We start from the raw sequence: 20,152 nt of genomic DNA on the forward strand, positions 1-20,152 counted from the left end.
TTCATTAATAAATCACCAAGGCCCATTCTGATTGGTTTGTTATGGTAACGAGCGGTAAAACACATGTACCACGGTGTGTTCTGATGGAAATCACTGCCCACATTTATTTTAAATATATTTTAAAAATATTCTTCCCAAATATATTAACATATATTTGAAATACTACAGTTTTGGCTGTATTCAATATATTTCACTATATATATATATATATATATATATATATATATATATACACACACACACACACTGTATGTTGAAATGCGTTTTTTTATATACTACAAAATATATGAAAAATATATTTAAAAATGTAATTTTTTTAAAATATATTCTTAAGATTTTTTTAACATAAAATGTTTTTACATATACTCATAAATGCATTCCAAAAATGTAGATTAAATGTATTTTTAAAGACATGCAGTATATTTGAAAATGCAATTTAAAAAATATTTTTCATATACTTTGTAACATATAAAAGAAGCATTTCAACATACAGTATATATATATATATATATATATATATATATATATATATATATATATATATATATTAATATATATATATATATATATTTATTTATTTTAATATATTGAATAAGGCCAAAATTGTATTTCAAATTTATGTCAATATATTTGGGAAGAATATTTTAAAAATATATTTAAAATATATTTTTCATCCATGTGGGTGTGAACGGTACCACAAAGTACTACACAGTAGTGGGCAATGTATAATCTACTGAAGCACACCACAAAACACATTTATTGAGCTGAACTGCTTTAAAACATAAGGTGCATATCAGATTTTTTGTGTATTAAAGAATACTTATACTCGTCTTGGCTTTAGCAATGTAATGTCCTAGAGCCCCCCACCAGTTGCTGAGATGTTTGAGTAATCGCGTCCCATTTTCATTGGCTGGGTAGAGATAAAGTCACTCCCACGCATATGCAGGCGTTCCGTCGGCTTTGGCACTGTCAAATTTCTAAAGTGAGCTGCGTGTGCACAGCTCACTGTACAGGGGCAGGCAGGCAGGCAGGTAATTTTAATGTAGAAGATTTTAATATAGCATGTCTCTTCTGAATTAAAAATCTGCCTGTCTGTCCATTTTTATTTATTATCTAAAGTTTCACTTTAAGGTGTGCTACCACTCCCTTTTTCTGAACTCTCAGACAAAAATTCTAAATTTAGCACTTTGAGCATGAAAGTGCATTTCTTGCGAACAGAGACGATAAAGCCAGTTTCCAAAGTGAGGATCTTTTGGCTGGATGATTGAGGCCCTTTGTATTAACAGAGAGTATTTTAATAGTCATGTTAGCTGATCAAGACATTCGTTGATTGAACACAACTCCTTGAGGAAGAGTTGAAGGCAGAAAAGGAAGTCTTGGCACAGGTTAGAAAAAAGAATGTGATTGGCAGCTACAGAGTTGAATGTACCGTTGGAAACAGCAACGAGAGGAAAACTTAAAATAATAATAATTTTTTTTTTTTAAAATGGAGTTGCACACCAAAAAGCTTTTCACGATGCAGGCGCAACTGTGTCCAGGAAGGGAGTGTAGGGGTCAAAGTTCAAAAGAGCCGAAGGCTAATAGACACCGGGTTGGGCATTTATAGTATTAGGTGTTCCAGAATTAGTGTGGTCTAGACCTGTTGTGTTTACGTTGAGGCTGCGAAAAGTTATGGGATGTTGCTATTCTCACAGATCGTGCGGAGTCTGAGGCAGGGGGTTCTGGTATGATGCCCCAGGAATGCAGTTGTTGTAGACCAGCCTGATGTGACGAAATAATATGTTTGGATCCTTGGAATGTAACCAATAGTACTGCAGAAGTTGCCCATTGATATGGGATTTTATGGTTACGCAAGGCTTTGGTTATTGCTAAATTTAGCACTTTGAATGGCTGTAGAGAAGAGATAAACAGATACAACCTATGCAGGAGGATTTATTTCATCTCTGTGTATCACCCAAGACCAGTCACTTCACTGGGTATATGTAAGCATTTACAACCACTCTAAGCTATACTGAATTGATGGCTGTGAGTCAATTATGCTATATGCTATGTTCAACTATATATACTGTAATATTCAATGAAGTGGAGCTATCCCAGCAGAGGTTAATATTCTTGTGACCTTACACTTAAAGGATAACTCCACTTTCATGGGGAAAAAAATAGCAAAGAAAAACATAATATAGCTTATACAATTATGACACAAGTCATATTGTAATTGAATGTTATAAAAAATGCCTTTCCTTTTCAATCTGCAGTGCTTCAATTTTCTGAACAATGCACTGCATTATGGCTACCTGGAGGCATTCTGTACACAGATAGTATACAGAATCCCCTCCAAATATGTCATTTCCTGCTAGTGTGACTGGTTCACTGATTTTCCCAGAAGTCTGCACAAGGATTCAAGTCAGATTTTGAGCATCCCCTGCAACATAAATGTCATTTTCGGTGAGATACTCCCAAAGGGAATTCACATCCAAAGGAATGCAGACCCTGCAATTTTCCTCATTAGAGCCCAGCAGGTGCAGCAGCAGATAGATCATTATGTGGTTAGGGGTTGGAGCTGTCAGGCTTTTATAGCAGTCTGTCCCCATTAGGGAGATTATGCCCCTAATTGTCCCGAGCACCAATGTCACAGGAAATAAAAGTGAAGGTAAATGCAAAATTTTACGTTGCCACCAGAACACAAATAGAAGGTGAATCTTTCAATAGGGACACTTGTACCTGTGACAACTGTTTAAGAGCAAATATCCTCTTTTCCTGTCTACATGAAGGTGAATGATAGTGCTGGATCAATGTGGGTGCAGGCCAATACAAATGCAATAAAGCTAAAATGCATTTGTTTGCTACAGCTTCATGTATAAAAGAGTTAAGGACCCAGTTCTGGGCCTAGGATGCTGCCTTTCTCATAATCAGACTGCTTTAGGCTTCATTCACACCATTGCAGTGAAGGAGCACTGCAGATGTCCAGTGGTGCTATTAATTCTTAAAGGCACCCCCACACATCATGTTAACACGCGCGCCAAAACGCATAGTACTGCAGTACCATGTAAATTGGTGTGATGTGATTTTTAAAATGTGTCAGGCAATTCTTTTAGTGTGATTCTTGCACATAGGCTAGGCCACTGAAACTGGCGGTCTGCCCTAAATATGACACATGGGAATGCTCAAAAAGAGCAAGCACAGTCCGACGCATCTGCAAGGTGTGAATGGAGCCTTACAGACAAACAAATACTGTTAGGAACACCAAGTAAAAACCCGTCTTGCTTGAAATTTGTTGTAAATCTTTATTTCTTAGGAACATAAAATATAGCTAAAATGTTTTCTTCCATCCAACCTCAATTCAGATTGTCTATGTTATTTCATGCTGATTGCATTACAAATTGTTGCTTAGGCCTGAAGAAGAGGCAGTTCTTTCCCCAAAAACACAATGTCTACATTCGTTGTTCCTAACAAATAAAAATGTATTAATTTTAAAGGCTAACTTCACAACATGTTGCATCCATATTTAGGGTGTAACACATTGCTATGAACCCCCCTCTCACCCCCAGAGTGCCCACCTATGACAGTGAGCGGGGGTTCTTCTGCCCTTAGAGCCGCATTATTCATGCACAGCAATCTGCGAATGAATATGCTACACACCCCACTGCAACAGACAGATAGTAGTTCTCAATGAACTATGAGAGCACTGATCAGTGCCCTCGTAGATTATTGAAATTTCCTGCAGCTCTGAAACTGACAGTCCATACAGAAATACAAATAGAGATCTTCAGAAAGTGCTCTCAGAAGCCTGTCACGGCATCTGAGACCTATTGATCAGGCAGGCTTCTGAGAAACACAATAAAAAGATGCACATTTTTTTACTTGCCAAAACATGTGCATTAATTATTTTTTTAAATCCCTTCTGCCATCTCCTGACCCTTTAAAAGGTTCTATATGCCAGGAGGCAGGCATTCTGATCCCTGCCAATCACAGCGGTCACATGATCAGAAAGCTCCTGATCTATGCATTGGAAGCTTTCTGATACCCTCCGGTTACTGTGCTGGGAGCGCACAGTGCACATGCTCCCAGCACAGAAAGATGTTTAAAAAGTCTTCATATATGCGACCTATCCGCATTAAAGCTCACATATATGCATACTTCCAGTGGGAAGTGGTTAAACAAAGGTGAACTTAACCTTTAACCTCCCTAGCGGTCTGATTATTTCCATATTTCTGTGCTCAAAGCGGTACATTTTTTTGCATGCAAATATGTATTTTTTTTATTGTAGGCCTGTCATTTTTAGGAATAACTCACTGAAATCTGTCCGAACAAGTCTAGTAAACATCCCGGGTATGTTAAAATTTGAAACACGAAATCATAAATTATAATTTAATAAATAATCAAAAAAATAATAATAATATAATAATAATAATACATTTAATAATATAATCGAACCAAAAACACTGAATTTTGAAATATAGTGCCAAGTTCGCTCATCACTGAGCAAAGTCACAAAATCGTTTTCAGTGTCTGATGACGAATTTCCCCACGAATCATTATCACTCAATTCTGCAAGTGGTTCTAATTTACTATCGCTGTTCTCTAACTGGTCTAAAACCGCTTTTGACCTAAAGGGACGCTTTTTGGACATCATGAACGTTTCTCAGTTTTCAGGCAGAAAGAACAGTACAAATGCAGGCAGGGCACAGGACAAAGCACTCGGGACAAAATGTATGTGAAATGGTTTGATACAGTAATGTTTTACTATGTTATTTTAGTGAATTTAGTGAATGTCACTTTTTTTCATTTTCAAATTTCCCGCCAGTTCCGTCCCCCATACGTCCCGACATTGCAGGAGACGGAACCCAGAAGACAGATGCCAGCATCCGCCGGAGGACATTACAGGGGACACTGCAGGAGGGACACCGCAGGAGTGCAGGACAAGGTAAGAGAAGAACAGATCCTAGAGCAGCGCCGCATGGTAAGCCCGAGTGTAGCTCGGGGTTACCGCTGTGGTGCTGAAACTTTACCCCGAGCTGCACATAGGGATACCACCAGGGAGGCTACATGACATGGAAGTTTGTACTAATCACACACTTAGGCTGGCCATAGATGGTTCCTTATTTGTTTTTACATATCAGGCAGCAGGCTGATCAAAAAAAAAAATGAATGCATTCTCTCACACACATGCGAGGTGGATGAAGGGCTTCTCTGCTGTCAGAATACTCTGATCAGCAAGCTGATTGACAAACGTTTTCCAACAGTCCTGTTTGAAAGAGCGGAAATGGCCATAGATGGAGCGAAATTCGTCTGGACTATGATGAACTGGCTAAATTTCAATCCATCTACGCACAGCTTTAGGTGTTAAATCTACAGGACAATCCTGTAGTCCAATCTCCCTAATGATAAACTGGCACAGAAATTTTTTTTGCATTTTACCTCATTTGTTTAAATTTACCACCATTGTTACGTAATAAATTAATACTTTATTCATAAATTATTATCACTTTAATAAAAACATCTTAAAGTAACTGTACAGTCCTTTAATTATTTTCTAGATACACATGTATTAATGCAAACAGCCAAAATATGTACTTTAAGGTTTTAAAAACTCTTGATTGTGTTTATATTTGTAAAACGATGCTTCTATATTAGCTTGTGTGACAGGCTGAGACTCTGTCACTGTGAGAAGATGAGAAAATGTGACAAAGGATTCGCATTTAGGGTGATTACAATGTTCCAGATTAGTGTTTCTAGGCAGAGAAAGCCGTGGATTTGGCTTTCTCTGGATTCTAAAGCTCTGGATCGGAACATTCAGTCCTCTGTTGGGGTTTTACCAGATGCCTTCAACTTGTCTGAGTGCACAGGTGTGCAGTGTCATTATATACTCAGGTCTGAGAATAGCTCAGAGCTCCTAGTCAGTGACAGCTCCCAGTGTGGGAGACGGAAGGTCTCATCGAGGGGTGAGAGGACCCATCCAGAAGTCTCAGTTCCAGGAGTCAGGTCAGCTCCTATCAGGGTGGGCCGTGCAGGAGGGCACAGTGACTAAAGGCTGGAGAGCCAAGCATCTAAGAGAGCTGGACAACACAGTCAGAATGGTAAGAGAAGCAAACTGATACTGAAGTTGAAGCTGAGTGAGCTTACGAGCTAGGTGGCTCGGCATTTTCCAGTGTGTGTATTTCTGCTGATGCTTTCCCACTGCCCTATAGCAGAAATACTGCTACAGGGCGGCAGGGGTGCACACAATCACGTATATATACACGTAATCTTGCATTTCTGGGTAGGGGGGCGCGTGTGAGCCAGTGATTCCCGGTGTATCATGGACGAGGGAGAGACCTGTATGTAAACAATACAGATCTCTCCCCTGTCAGCTCCTGTACACTGCTTTTTATGGATCTGCCTAGGAGAGCCATGCAAAGCAATGTGCTTACAGTGTAAAGCACACACACAGTGAAACAGCACACAGTTAACCCTTTGATCGCCCCCAGATGTTAACCCCTTCCTGCCCAGTGTCATCAGTACAGTGTCAATGCTTTTTATTAGCACTGATCATTGTATTGGTGTCACTGGGGATGTGAGTGACAGTTAGTCAGTTTTCCCCCAGTGTCAGAATGCCCGCCGCAGTCCCGCTATAAGTCGCCGCTTTTACTAGTATTATAAAACAAAATTCCAGTATACATTCTGCCATTTGTAAATGCTATAACTTTAACATAAACCAATTAATTTACATTTATTGGGGGGAGGTGTTTAACAGAGATATGTAGCAGAATACATTTTGGCCTAAATTTGTGATGAAATTTGATTTTTACAGTTTTTTTTTTACTGGACATGTTTAATAGCAAAATGTCAAAAATATTGTTTTTTTTCCCTCAAAATTGGCGGTCTTTTTTTTTAAAATAGCACATACAATAAATAACGCACAGGCAATCAAATACCACCAAAAGAAAGCTCTATTTGTGGGGAAAAAAGGACATAAATTTCATTTGGGTGCAGCGTTGCATGACCACACAACTGTCAGTTAAAGTAACGCAGCGCCGTATCGCAAACAATGGCCTGGTCAGGAAGGGGGGGGGGGTAAAAATAGCTCCTGTCTGTCATGGACTCACTAAAATACTGCATCTAGTACAAGAGCTAAGAGTTGTGCTTTGCAAATCCTGCAAATCTAGGAGTTGGCTGATACATTATAACAATGCACTAACTGCGGTTGATTTACTATATGCAAATAGGCTGTTTACTATGAACTTTCACTTTGCAAGTAAATTTTCTCTTAGCTTAATTTAATGGAATCCGAAATGTAAAAACACATTATGGGATTTTACTTATCTCTAGAACTCTAGTGCCAACAGCTGACGACCTCTGTACATTCTGTCACAGTCATTGCATTTTATTGAATCCAAATGTATAAGTCAAGCCCCACAACTACATTTCCAATTATGTTATATGGAAAATTCAGGTGGTTGGACTTGGATCTAACTTCAACAGTATGAACAGTATGGTTAAAAAACAATCAATAAACCAAGATAAATGTGAATATACAGAAATAAATAAATCCCTTGCGCTGTTGTATAAGGCCCCTTTCACACACGGCAGACTCTGATTAGATCCACAGGGAATCTGTCCACTGATACCCTACTAATCAAAGCAGACATGGACCAACACTGCTCTATGGACCAGTGGGTGTAAACAGACTCTGCTGCCCCAACACCCAACTGCCCTACAATCTGATCCACCTAGACAGAGGGGGATGGATCAACTTCAGTTTTTTTTAGTGGACCAGATGGGATTGGAGGTAGGTGGGAGTAAGCGTACACAGTCAGTTTACACCTGTGTGGGCATTTACACATAGGCGTTTAAATGCCCACACATCATAAACATGTTACAAAAGTAATAATAAAAAAGTAACCCATGTGGGAGATAAAAGCTCAAATCGCTCAAATGTTCAACTTTCTTACAACGTAGATTGCCATAGTGGATCCCTTTTCCAACAAGTTTAACCCATAGCAGAAAAATTAATTTGGCCATTAAAAGGCATTGCCACCTGTTATCTAAGGCATACCCAGACAATATAAAATTATAGGTTGTACCGATATTAGTGTTTATAGTGTTTAAGTGATACTGCACAGTAGGTGACAGAACAGTAAGATCAGATCTTAACCTGCAGAATATGAGTGAACAGGTTCATAGTTGTCTTAGTCATGCACAGTGTCAATTAATGATTAAGGGGAGGGATTTTGTGCACCCCAATACTGGCAAGCTTTACATATCAGTCATCATTTGAGATTTATGCTCTGGTCTACTCATGTAAATATGTTTGTTGGAAAAACAACATAAAAAAATAAAAGATTGCATAGTTCAACAAAGTCATTCAATCGGAAAGGGACAACCAAGATTGCCAGTATCCACACTTTGCAGAGTATGCTCACTTTGAAATTGATTTGACATTTGTAGTCCTGGATGATGTTCCTAGAAGCAGGAGAGGAGGAGATTGCATTTGCACACTCAAAAAGAGAGAAGAGTGGTGGACTGGCAGATTATCTCCTTTAAGGTTAGGGTCAAACAGAGATTTCTACTTATATTTATTTACATAAACTTTCTATATTGTTTGATTTCTTTACAGGAATTTCCAACACTACATCTGACAAAATTTATCTCGGTCTGCATGACCCATTAAGTGTCTTAAAGTGATACTAAACAGAGAAGTGTTAATTGCCATAACTCGTTCCTGAAAATCATATATATCATGCCGTTGTATGTATTTTTTTTTTTAATCCTCTAAATTCCTTATTCCTGCAACATTGTTGTGTGGTCACATGATCTTTTCCTGTCCAGCATCTGCAGGGAAAGATCCTTGGAAAGGACTTCTATTACTCTGCTGATTTATGCTCTCTACAATATGAGTCTGTCTACACAACCTTGATTGGTGCTGTGCCAGTCTCATGGCAAAAAAAATATCAGAAACTGTTTTACAGCTCCCTATAAATCTTTATTAAACGTCAAATTATTGATGAGGATGATTGACACTAGCTTTCATTTTGTTCAGACAACATCTGTATCCAATGCTCTTTTTTATTTTACAGGTATTCACAATTACATTTGCTATATTTAATACTGCTTTATATTAAAACTAAGCTTTTTTGTGAGTTTTTTGTAGTGAACATAATTAAATCAGCATTCCCATAGGTGTTTAGCAATAGGAAGACCTGAAGGAGGTGTCATATACCACTGTGTATATGCCCACATGTGTGACTCTAGTTACATGGGCTCCACAGATAAGAAAAATGAGGAAATGAAGAGCTTAGAAGGGAACTGAAACTGGAGCATGCTCATTAGAGGACAACAGCTGGTCTACACAATCTCAGGCTGCAATTGGTACACAGAGATGATGGGAGGGACAGCTGAAGGCAGGATTAACCAGGTATATTTCACTCAAAACAAAAGCTTTAGTGGCTTTTTGAATATGCACACTCGGTTATGTAATATGTATTAAGAGTTTTTCATTGTCTGGGTTTAATGACACTTTTATTGAAGCCTGCTTTTTTTAATGTAATTTTTGGTTTGTGGCTAGAGAGATGTTGGCTATGAGTTGTATTTTTGTATTTGGAATGATTAACATGGTAGTTACTATCTGTTTAGTGAGAATATGTTAACTTTCTGTAAGTAGTGATGAGATAATATTGCAAAAATCAGACATTTGATTGTTTTGATATTATATGTATCTCTGCCATAGGTTACTTTTTCACTCATGTTTTCTCCATGAGGGGTTATTATGTTTCATTCATATTTTGCCGTGCCATACAGTATTTATGGCTGTGTGAGCATTTAAACTTTGTTGTGATTTACTTACCATGACTGGGATAAAGGGATGCCCAAAGCAGTCTTCCTTTGAGAGCATGTTCTTATGTGCTAGGAAATTTAGATTTGCATAGTGCATTCTGGATAATGTGCATTTTGGAGTGTTTTTGTTTTGTTTTTATGTGTTTAGTTCTGACTATTTAAAAAAGAAGAGCAACTATTTACCATGCAAACACAACAGCATAACATCCAAACACACAAACAATGAATGTTTCATGCAAGGTTAGTATAACATTGCATACAAGGCCTAACCTCCTTCTCTCCACAGATGTTGCTGATGATGGAGCTGGATGACGGACTGTAAGATGGACCCAGAACTCCCAAAACTCCTTTGGGTAAGATCTGGCACACTGCAACAAGGAGATAACATTTTCATATAACAAATTCCAAATTTTCATGCATTTCTATATATACAGTAATCATTTCTGTGGAGGGAAGAGGAGCACAATTTAAATAAGCATTTAAAGGTATAAATATCACTACAAGCACACAATTTAGCATTTTCTACACATATATTTGTAAAAATTATCATCCTATAGCAACCAAAACTATACATTTCTTTCATATACCATATTTCAGTAGCATTTAGTGCACTGTTTCTACAGTATAGCCTTGTTTTCAATGCTGCAAACCAATGGTAACAATGTATGTCACCTGTCTGCCCAGTTCCACTTATTTCTGGTAAATGTAGGACCAGGACACAATTTAAATTTAAAGATGCAAGTGCAAAAGGCTCAGCAATGGGGGGTATGACTTGCCCCTTCCAATCGAGGTGTATAGCACCACTGTCATGTCAAATAACCTTCAAGTGGCATGTCTTTGTCAGGGCAGCAACTGTGCTGATGTGGTCCCTCCAGCTACATATATGTGACAGCCAATGGAAGGCAGTAGGTGTACCTGTGAACTTTTTTTTTTTTTTTTTTAAAGGATATGTTTATTGTTTTTTTTTTAATTAACTTATACAAATGTAATAACAAATACAATAATCAGAACCATGAAACATTGTCTGGAGCAGCAGATAACTTACTGAATAATTCCATGGGCAACGGGGGGGGGGGGGGTGGAATAGTTCAGGAGGTTACAGTCCAGAGATACAAGTCAAAGATCAGGGCAGACAGTAGAATCGATAGATAAGAATCAGGTTAGATAGCAGGAACGATAACCAGGGACTTGCCAGCCAGCTTGCAGAAAAGTTGCTCAGGCAGCTGCACCGAGTTTAATTAAGCTGGGCAGGAGGAGCAAGCTGCTCTGACTGGCTGACTAGTGAGTGTGGTGCTCAGATTGATTGGGGCCTGACAGTAAGAGAAGCACGCCACTGTGGTTGCTGGCAGACAGTCAGGAGTGGGGAACCACTCTGACTGGCTGTGGTCTATCATAGGGAGGTCACCACTTTGAATATACATGGCTACAACACTGCGTATAACCCAGAAGTGTGTACGTCCATACACCATATTAGTAGAGTTGGCAATGTATTGTGGAAGAAGTAGAGCCAGCATACTTGTTTTGCAAGCTCTGCCAAGGTACCTATTTGTTTTATGGCCGTTACACTGCAGAATGTGTGCTATACAATGTTTACCATTTAGTTTGATAGCACAGAATCACTACAAGCATTAAGAACAATGAATCAACAGCAGAAAACAGTTTGCCACTATGCTTGCCTGACAAAATGTTGCCCAATTTCATTTCACAAGTACAAAAGGGTAAAACAAAGAAGGGAGTGTCAAAAACAATGTAGTACTTCTATCATATTGCACGTAAAGGTATCCAGCCAATCAGCCATTTTTTTAGATTTCAACAGAGTGAGAGAGTTAGAAACTATGATGGGGGTTTACTGCTATCTGGGGCTCCGGTAGAGAGATTTCCCCCCTCACTTAATGTCTCAGTGACAACAGTTTCATCAAACAGGAAGTAAAAGAATATCTCAAATAATAACACCAACAACAATAATAAAATATTTTTTTTTATAAATAGTAATAAGAAACAGAAAATGTCAGCTTAAAAACTTAAGAACCCATTTGATCTAATGCTGGCCCAAAATCATTAATTTCCAACTTCAAAAACTGGATCCCTATGTTATCACCAATATGGTATTTCAGCCTATTTATTTCAGTCAAATGTGGTAGTAAAATGGAAAATTGTATACTTACCAGACAGCAATTTTCTATTCCTGACACATAAGCATGACAGTGTACATGGATGGGTATAGGCTCGCCAAAATCGGGGACCGGTTATACTATAAAAATTAGTCATTTCCCCAATGGCGGCATTCTTGTAACTATACTCCATGTGAAGCCTTAGGGAGGGAGCTGTATGCTGACATGCTTATGCCTCGGGAAAGGAAAATTACCATCAGGTAAGTATACAATTTTCTGTTTTCCTGACACAAGCATGACAGCACATATGAATGGGATGTAGAATAACAAACAAGGGAAGGTAAAGCTGAAGCATTTTAGTCAATGTCATTAGATTCGTTCAGAACTGAAGCCAAACTCCTTTATTGTCAATGTTGCTTGACCAACTTTGTAATGAGCTAGAAATGCACCCTACGTGGATTCGGTTGCTGTCCTGCAGAAAATCAGGACCTCTGAATTCTGTCCATGAGCACGCAATCCGTCTGGTAAAGTGGGCTCTGCACTCAATTCATGGATTCATCTTTGCCATATAACCCCAGACTACCTTGACCAGTGACAATGGAATTGTCCTAGTGGACAGTGAAAGTCTTCTTCTGACACTGCTAGGCTTGAAGAGCCCATTGTCCGAGCTTCTGATGAAGGGCCATTTCCATGTATTTCTTCAACATCGAGTCCACTTCCAATGCTTGTGGTGACTCAGAAATTTTGGTTTGGACATGCTGAAAGGATGATGTCTTGATCCAGATTCAAAGATCTGAAGACCTCTGAATGGTGCTGAAGAAGAGACTAGAGCTAGAACTATTCTGTTTGATAATGATAGCTATAAGGTAGTTTACAGCTCGACGCTTGGATGTCTGAGATCCTTCATCCAGACATGGAAGCTGTAAGAAATACTGCTTCGGTGTTACTGAGCACATTGAGGAAGTCTTATCCAGGAGAATGGAGAGTGGAACAATATCTCCAGCACTATTTGCACGCCAAGTCCCAAGGGGAAAGAACAGCCTGCACAGGCCTTTCAGACTTGGTTTACCAAGATATGCGATGGTCACCGGATCCCAGAAAGTGAGAACATGACCAAGACTCTACTACCACTTAATCCCATATCTAGGCTTACTTTCAGAAAACTCAATCTTTAAAGCAGGAAACAGAGGATTCCATCCTTTAAAATTCTGCAAGGTTTACATGAAGCTTGTAGCAGGTGCTCTGGCTTCAACAGGGTTTCAAACACTGAAGGTGAGACCTCCAGGTGAGCCTTCACTTCTTGGTGCCCAGCAGCTATATATAGGAATTTGGAAGTTACACTTGGCCATGCTGTGTACGGTCTGGAATCTCGGGAGGGGAATAGGAGATTCCCGGATGAGAGACTGTACTTGAGGATACCATGGCCTGCAAGGCCACTGGAAAAATTTTGTCCTAGTCATAATTAGACGACTTTGGATCCTGATGAGGAGCCTGGAGACCACGAAGTCTGCTGGATATATATAGGATAACCTGCATCCTTGATGTTAGTAGTTCCACTGCTTCCACCTCTGGGAAGCTTACTCTTGCAAGAATCAACTTCCATTTATGACCATAGAGGTTACTTGTGAGGTTGAGATCCTGATAACCTTATTTGTTGTAGATACATTGAACTACAGTGTCTGACAGAAAGTTCTGGGAAGCCAGAACACAAAGTGATGAGATAAGAAAGGTTCTACTTTTGGCAAATCTGAATGGGAGATACTTTTGACATCAGTTGAATAATCTTGCATTCCTTTTTGACAGCAAAGATAGGACATGACAAGTTTTCTGTCTGTTTGGAGCATAACTGAGGCTCCCTAGGCTGTGTTACCAAAACAACTTCATTGCTTGAGAGTCACTGAAACTCTGATGTTGGACACTTTGTATACCACTGACTTATGTTATTGACCTTGGACTAGGAGGTCAATGAGGTGAATACCCAACAAAGTGAATATATTGTGACGATTGGTATGCCATGTAGCTTATGAAATCTTGACTGGCTTTAGCCTCCACCAAAGGGAAAACTTGTCTCATGTGTGGGGTCACTGTTTTTAGTGCAGGAAGCACATCTTCCATTACTTTAGAAAACCTGATTATAAAGTTCTCAACCTTCCAGTGAGTCCAATAGAGCACATGGATAACTGCAGACTACTTTTCTACCATTTTGTGTACATGGCATGAAAACAGAAGGCTCCACTGCTGCCCCTGACATGCGACTTGGCATAGCATCTTGGCAGGCAAGCCAGCTAACCACAAGCCAAATACTGCCCAGGATGATCATTGTAGTGAGATTTCTTTTAGCCTGCCTCCTGGCAATGCACTGTCATTGTCAAGGCAAGTTGCCTCTTCTCCTCTTGAGAAGTGGTGCTGGTGTTGAGGGGTGGCAAGATTTTTAATCCATTATGCCCATAATGTGCAGTCTTTTTAGGATAGTATACCTAACTTATTCTCACCTTAATTATCCTGGCTGGTCTCTAGGTAGTTCCTGGCTCATAGAGGAGCTAAAGGACCATAGGCATACTGAATGCCTAGGAGTGTTGGCCAGAATATTACCATTTTTACACTACAAGTGCTTGAAGTGATTGTAGCTGTAGCCCTGAAAATTATATGTTAGTGCAAATAAAAAGTATCAGGGATGGTACACAACATGTGGTAATACACCTGCAAAAAAGCCCACTAACAACTGTGAAAGGAGCTGTCCACAACTAGCCACAGTGAACCAAGAGCCTCAGCCAACCAGTTGCCTCCAGCCAGTCGTAGTGCCCAAGGGCTCCTAATGACCAGCAACAAATGAACCTCCATGCCAGTGTAAGCAAGGTTTGACACATCAGAGAAGTAATTACAGACTGATGTCTAACAAGCAAAGCACTTAAGGCAATGCAAACTTAGCAGATACTGAAATTCACTCAAACATTGGAAATGACATGTTAACGCACAGCAGTCATAAAAACGCATAGCAATCATTAGTACTGAAGAGTTAATCTATCACAGGAAAAGCAATGAAGGGTTAATACACACCAAATAATCAGCACTGGCAGGTTAACCTACACCAGGCAAAGGCACTACAGAGGAAAGTACAACAAACCAAGCATTAGAGCATTAATACACAGTAAGCCAAACCTGCAGAGCCAGGCACTGCTGAGTTAACAGGAAAGACCCAACTCTGTGACAGCAAACACCTGTACTATCAGCCCATGCATTAGCAGTACGGCAGACACAAACTACAACCTGTGAGGCATTGACAAAACAGACAGAACAGTGGTCAATAAGCCAGCAAAGATTCACATGTGTGATGCCTACTTTCAGCAGTGCTGGATAACAGCATATATCTGATGACAGCTCTTCACAGTATACCACTAGCTGAACTCTATTGTCTTGTGCACAATGTGGTGCCTTACCACCTGAACACCTCATAGCCAGCAGGAAGTTCAATGAATGTCCATCCAAAGAGTCATGATGAAAGAGACACTTGTGCAATCCCTAGAGACCAGCATTCTGCACCCTGGTACCTGGATTTTGGGGAGGCCTCTCTCTTATAGGAGCTTTACAACCTGCATGAAGAGAGCTGAACCTGTGTGGATAGGCCAGATTAATCCGGCAAGGTGAGGGTAAAAAATCTGCTTTAAAACAATTCTATAACCAGGTAAGCAGTGAGGGGGGAAAAAAGGAGAATGCTGCCACTGGGACAATTATACATATACTATAAATGATTTATATAGTATAACCAATCCTGGGACTGGGCAGGAGGTGGAGCCTATACCCATTCATGTATGCCGTCATGCTTGTGTCAGGAAAGGTCCTGTCATGCAGTATAATAAGGAGGACTAAATCTGGAACTTATGCTACACTATCCACACACAAAATATGCCAATTTAACCAGATATGATCCTTTTCATCACCAGCTCAAAGTGTACCATTTTCATTTAGAAAATGAATGCCAAGTTATGGAATACAGTATGATGCAACTGGGCTTGTACAGTCCACTCAAATGAAAGACTAAATAACTGAATCTTGGTACTTGAGTTGCAGGGAATCTTGTAAAGTTCAGCAGCCACTCCATAGTTATATTACACAAAAATGCCAATAAAGCAGTGTCTATCATCGATGCTGTCATCTCCTTCCTTCTTCCTTGACATAATTAAGTCCAAGAAGAGTTCTGCTGTTTATAAAGTGCTCTGCCCTCTATAGGAACTTTATAAATGTGGTTTTAGAGTGCTCTGCCTCCACGGGAACTTTAATGTCTATGACAAGGCTAAAAAGTGTGCAGTCACTATAATGCTATAATATTAAACTGAAAAACATTTTTTCAATTTATCTAAAAAAAAAAGTTCACCTTTGTTACATATTGATATGCATAAAAGGACAACAAACAAGGCAGATTTTTCCAGCTGTTTGTTTTTTTTATGTAGGTACCCCTACTATTACCCACTCATGATTGTACAGATCAATTGAAATGTGTTGGGGAATTGCGGCTAAGGAACATTTTGAGGTTATTGGTGTATGATTCATTATATGCCCAGAATTTAGGGGTACACATTGTAGTAATGTACATTTCCAAAACCAGAATATCTATATGATATTTTTATGGAGTGATTTAATGAATTGTGTACAATTCAATTATGTATTTTATATACTGTTGTGGTGTTGGCTGCATTAAAGTCCCATGGGACACAATTTACTGTATGATACAGTTAAGGGACATGGCAGCCCTCGACTCATGGATGATTTGCATATTTCTATTTTTGGTTCTTCTGGCATGCACCCCATTGTTTTACAGTTTCAGATACATAGGGCAAAGGATACAAAAAAGGATGTGTGTGGTAAATAGTGCATTATTCTTTACAGAAAAACGAGACAGTGGGCAAACAACTGTAAATGTGACTGCACCTCGCAAATCTGCACCATGATTGTGCATTATAAATGCATCAAATGTTTCATTACTTGCCTCCAATTTTCACAGATGTCTAAATTGATATTAAAGTAACATTTTAAACACCTCCACATTTTCTCTTATTACAGTGCTGAGACTGATCAATTATTTATAGCAGACAACAGTGAGTTTGAGAAAGTTACTGGAGACCCTTGTGCCAGTATCTAAATAACAGTGGCTGGTAATCTGCAATGAGGTTTGCTAAAATGTTGTATTAAGGTTGCTGTAAGTGGACTGTTTCTTACAACAAAGGGCAATTTTACGTTTAACATAAAGGGCAAATTTTGTCTCCTGTTCCCACCAAAATGAACGTTTCTTACAGTACTCTACTGGACTTGTCTGTGTAGGGTTTGCAATGTTTTTTCTCAACAGCTCCCAAATTCCTGTGAAACAGTCATTAATTTGCTGGTCCCAGCCACTGAAAAGCCATCTTCATCTCTAATTTGGGACGTTTATTATTCCCTATAGTTGGGCCCAGCCAATGAACAACCATTTCACAACATAGGTGCAATTAAAAAATAAATAAATAAATAACTATAGCCCTCGGCAGGCAGTAGCAATGTCAGACTGGTAATGTGCTACTAGGAATTCTGATTAATATTCTGATTAATAGAGTGGAAGGTGGAGTTAAGATATACAGTATATTTCAAAGATTACTGATTATTTTGGAGTGGCTCAAAAGGCGATAGGAAATTTCAGGCAACAAATACAATCGCACCTCAATGAGTCTGTAGTATATATGTACTGTATGTTTGTAGCATTAGAAAAAAAAACTACTTACTTGTTTCTGCTGTTTCATATTCGCTGTCTCTCAAAAGCTCAAAGATGTCAACCTCGAGCTTGGATTTTCCTTGCCTCTCAGGGTTTCGATTTATTCTGTCCTTTGCCAATGTAATGGAAAGTCTCTCTCCTCTACTGCATTCCATGGGGTCATCCAGAATTGCAGCTGGTGAAGGAAAAAGTGATGTTTTTAATTTTGTTACCTTTCTACCTTTTGTGGCACTGTTACACAACACAATGGGGGAGATTTACTTTAGTATTTCAGTTATAATCGGACAATTCTTCAGCTGTTTGTTGTGGCTGGAATATTGCTATATTTTGTTCATGTGGAGTTTCTTGCAATACAGGTATCACTCTTTGGCCAACTGGAGCCTCTTCACAATGGTGGTTATATAGTAATGTGCCCATATGATCTATGCATTAGTTCATGTTTCTGAGCATTTTAAAATGTTTTTCATGATCACTCATTGGGCAGATAAATTTAGAATAGGTTTTTGTCACTGTGCAGATGATTGATAGAGGATGCTGGAATAACCTTGTACTAGAGAGCAGATTCAGTTTGAATAAATGTGCCAATTGACATTTGATAAAGAAATTCTTAAAATCTTTAAGGAAATACAGAACACAACTAGTTATAATAAGATAATAATCTTGGTATTGCTGGCAGTAAAAGAAGAATTAAAGATGTGTATCTGCTACAGGGTCCCCAGGATCTTTGATCTGAATACATCATTGTATGAATATGTATTAATAGACTATTTTGATGAATTTTCCTAATAGGGATGAAAAAGATATGCAGTTTTGTTTTTTTGCAAGATGGCGTGATATTTTAACTTAACACCTCTAATAGTACTTATTTGATATATGATGAGCATATATTTATTGGTGTGTTCTGTCCATTGATTGTTCTAACAATTTATTGTGTATCAATGCAGTTAATTTGTACATTTTTGATAATGTTTATTAAACGATGAATAAAAAAAACGTAACAAAGATAGAAGAATTATTTACTTCACTAAAACGCCTTCAGGCAATGCTATTTATGATCTCAGTATCTTCCAGAAATATGTTGATTATTATAGGCCATTTCATAATTGCAGTGGTTTTTCCTCTTATCAAATGTAATAAGATATAGATACTTAATAGATACTATGCCTCTAGGACCAGATATTCTTTTTATCTACTTCAGGTACTGTATAAAGTGCTGACATTTAGAGGTGTCTGAATATACTATACCTGCAGATATGACCAAATGCTAGGCTGTTCTGGCAGACAAATTTCCGCCACTTTCAGGTAGTGCCTAGACTTACACCTAGTCCCATCCTGGTCACACTTTAGCACTATGAGGTATTGCCATAGCTTTGCCTGTCAGAATTGTCTTTCATTTGGCCATATCTACAGGCTTTATGAACCTGTTGCAGGTATGTGCTAGCACTTCTAGAAGAGTCCAGAACACTATTATAGTACTAATGACAGGGCTCAAAATTTCAAGTACTGAGTTGCTAGCCAGGACTTAAGAGTTACTCGCCACCATTTACCCCATCCAACCCCTACCCTGCCCTGCTCTTAATTCCGCCCCTAAATACGCCCTTGTAAATTATCTCATGAGATGGCACTGTTAAATGTTTTATACAGAATGAAAGAAATGAAGAAAGCAAATGGAAGGAAGGGAGGGGTGGAAGGAAGGAAGGGAGAAAGGGAGGGGTGGAAGGAAGGGAGGGAGGAGTGGAAGGAAGGGAGGGAGGGGAGGGGTAGAAGGGAGAAAGGAAAGCGAGGGAGGGGTGGAAGGGAGAAAGGAAAGCGAGGGAGGGGTGGAAGGGAGAAAGGAAAGCGAGGGAGGGGTGGAAGGAAAAAAGGAAAGCGAGGGAGGGGTGGAAGGGAAAAAGGAAAGCGAGGGAGGGGTGGAAGGGAAAAAGGAAAGGGAGGGAGGGGTGGAAGGGAGAAAGGAAAGGGAGGGAGGGGTGGAAGGGAGAAAGGGAGGGAGGGAGAGTGTCAGTGGCAGTGAGTGTCCAAGGTTACCAATGTGAAAGATAAGCCACTACATCATGTAAGTGAGTAAATATCTTATCAGAAAAGTGTTAAGGGAGCCAGAACATACACTATGAACTTGACTAGTGTGGACAACAAAAATCATAGTCATAGTACTTGTAGGTCATGGTTGCAGCTTAATCCTTTGCTGTAACTCTTTTGACAGCTAGAGGAAAAGTGCTCTCTTGTGCTCTTCTGTAAATAGTTTAGCAGAGTATGTGATTAAAGTGGTTGCAAAGGCTCAAGGCTTTTTATCTTAAAGCATTCTATGCATGAAGGTAAACAAACCTTCTGTGTGCAGCTCCCCCCTCAGCCCCCCAATACTTACCTGAGCCCCATCACGATCCAGCAATGTGTATGTGTGTCTCAGCTTTCTGGGGACTCTGCCTCGTCATTGGCTGAGACAGAACTAAGAGCACCAGTGGAGGGACCCAAGAAGAGGAGGATCGGG

At 39.3% G+C, this 20,152-nt stretch overlaps 1 protein-coding gene across 6 annotated transcripts in view; it reads right to left on the minus strand.

Moving 5' to 3' along the window:
- Positions 1–20,152, minus strand: part of GRIK4 (glutamate ionotropic receptor kainate type subunit 4) — a 475,013-nt gene that overhangs the window by 162,113 nt on the left and 292,748 nt on the right. For all 6 annotated transcript variants that reach the window (XM_089678554.1, XM_089678550.1, XM_089678553.1 and 3 more), the window contains 2 exons: positions 17,675–17,839; positions 10,084–10,181 (listed from right to left, as the gene is read on the minus strand). In XM_089678554.1, the coding sequence (XP_089534680.1) occupies positions 10,084–10,181; positions 17,675–17,839 (263 nt within the window). The remainder of the gene's footprint in view (positions 1–10,083; positions 10,182–17,674; positions 17,840–20,152) is intronic.

This window comes from Staurois parvus, unplaced genomic scaffold (assembly GCF_062004578.1).
Source record: "Staurois parvus isolate SC_StPar_1 unplaced genomic scaffold, SC_StPar_1.0 ptg000207l, whole genome shotgun sequence".
Taxonomy (NCBI): Eukaryota; Metazoa; Chordata; class Amphibia; order Anura; family Ranidae; genus Staurois; species Staurois parvus.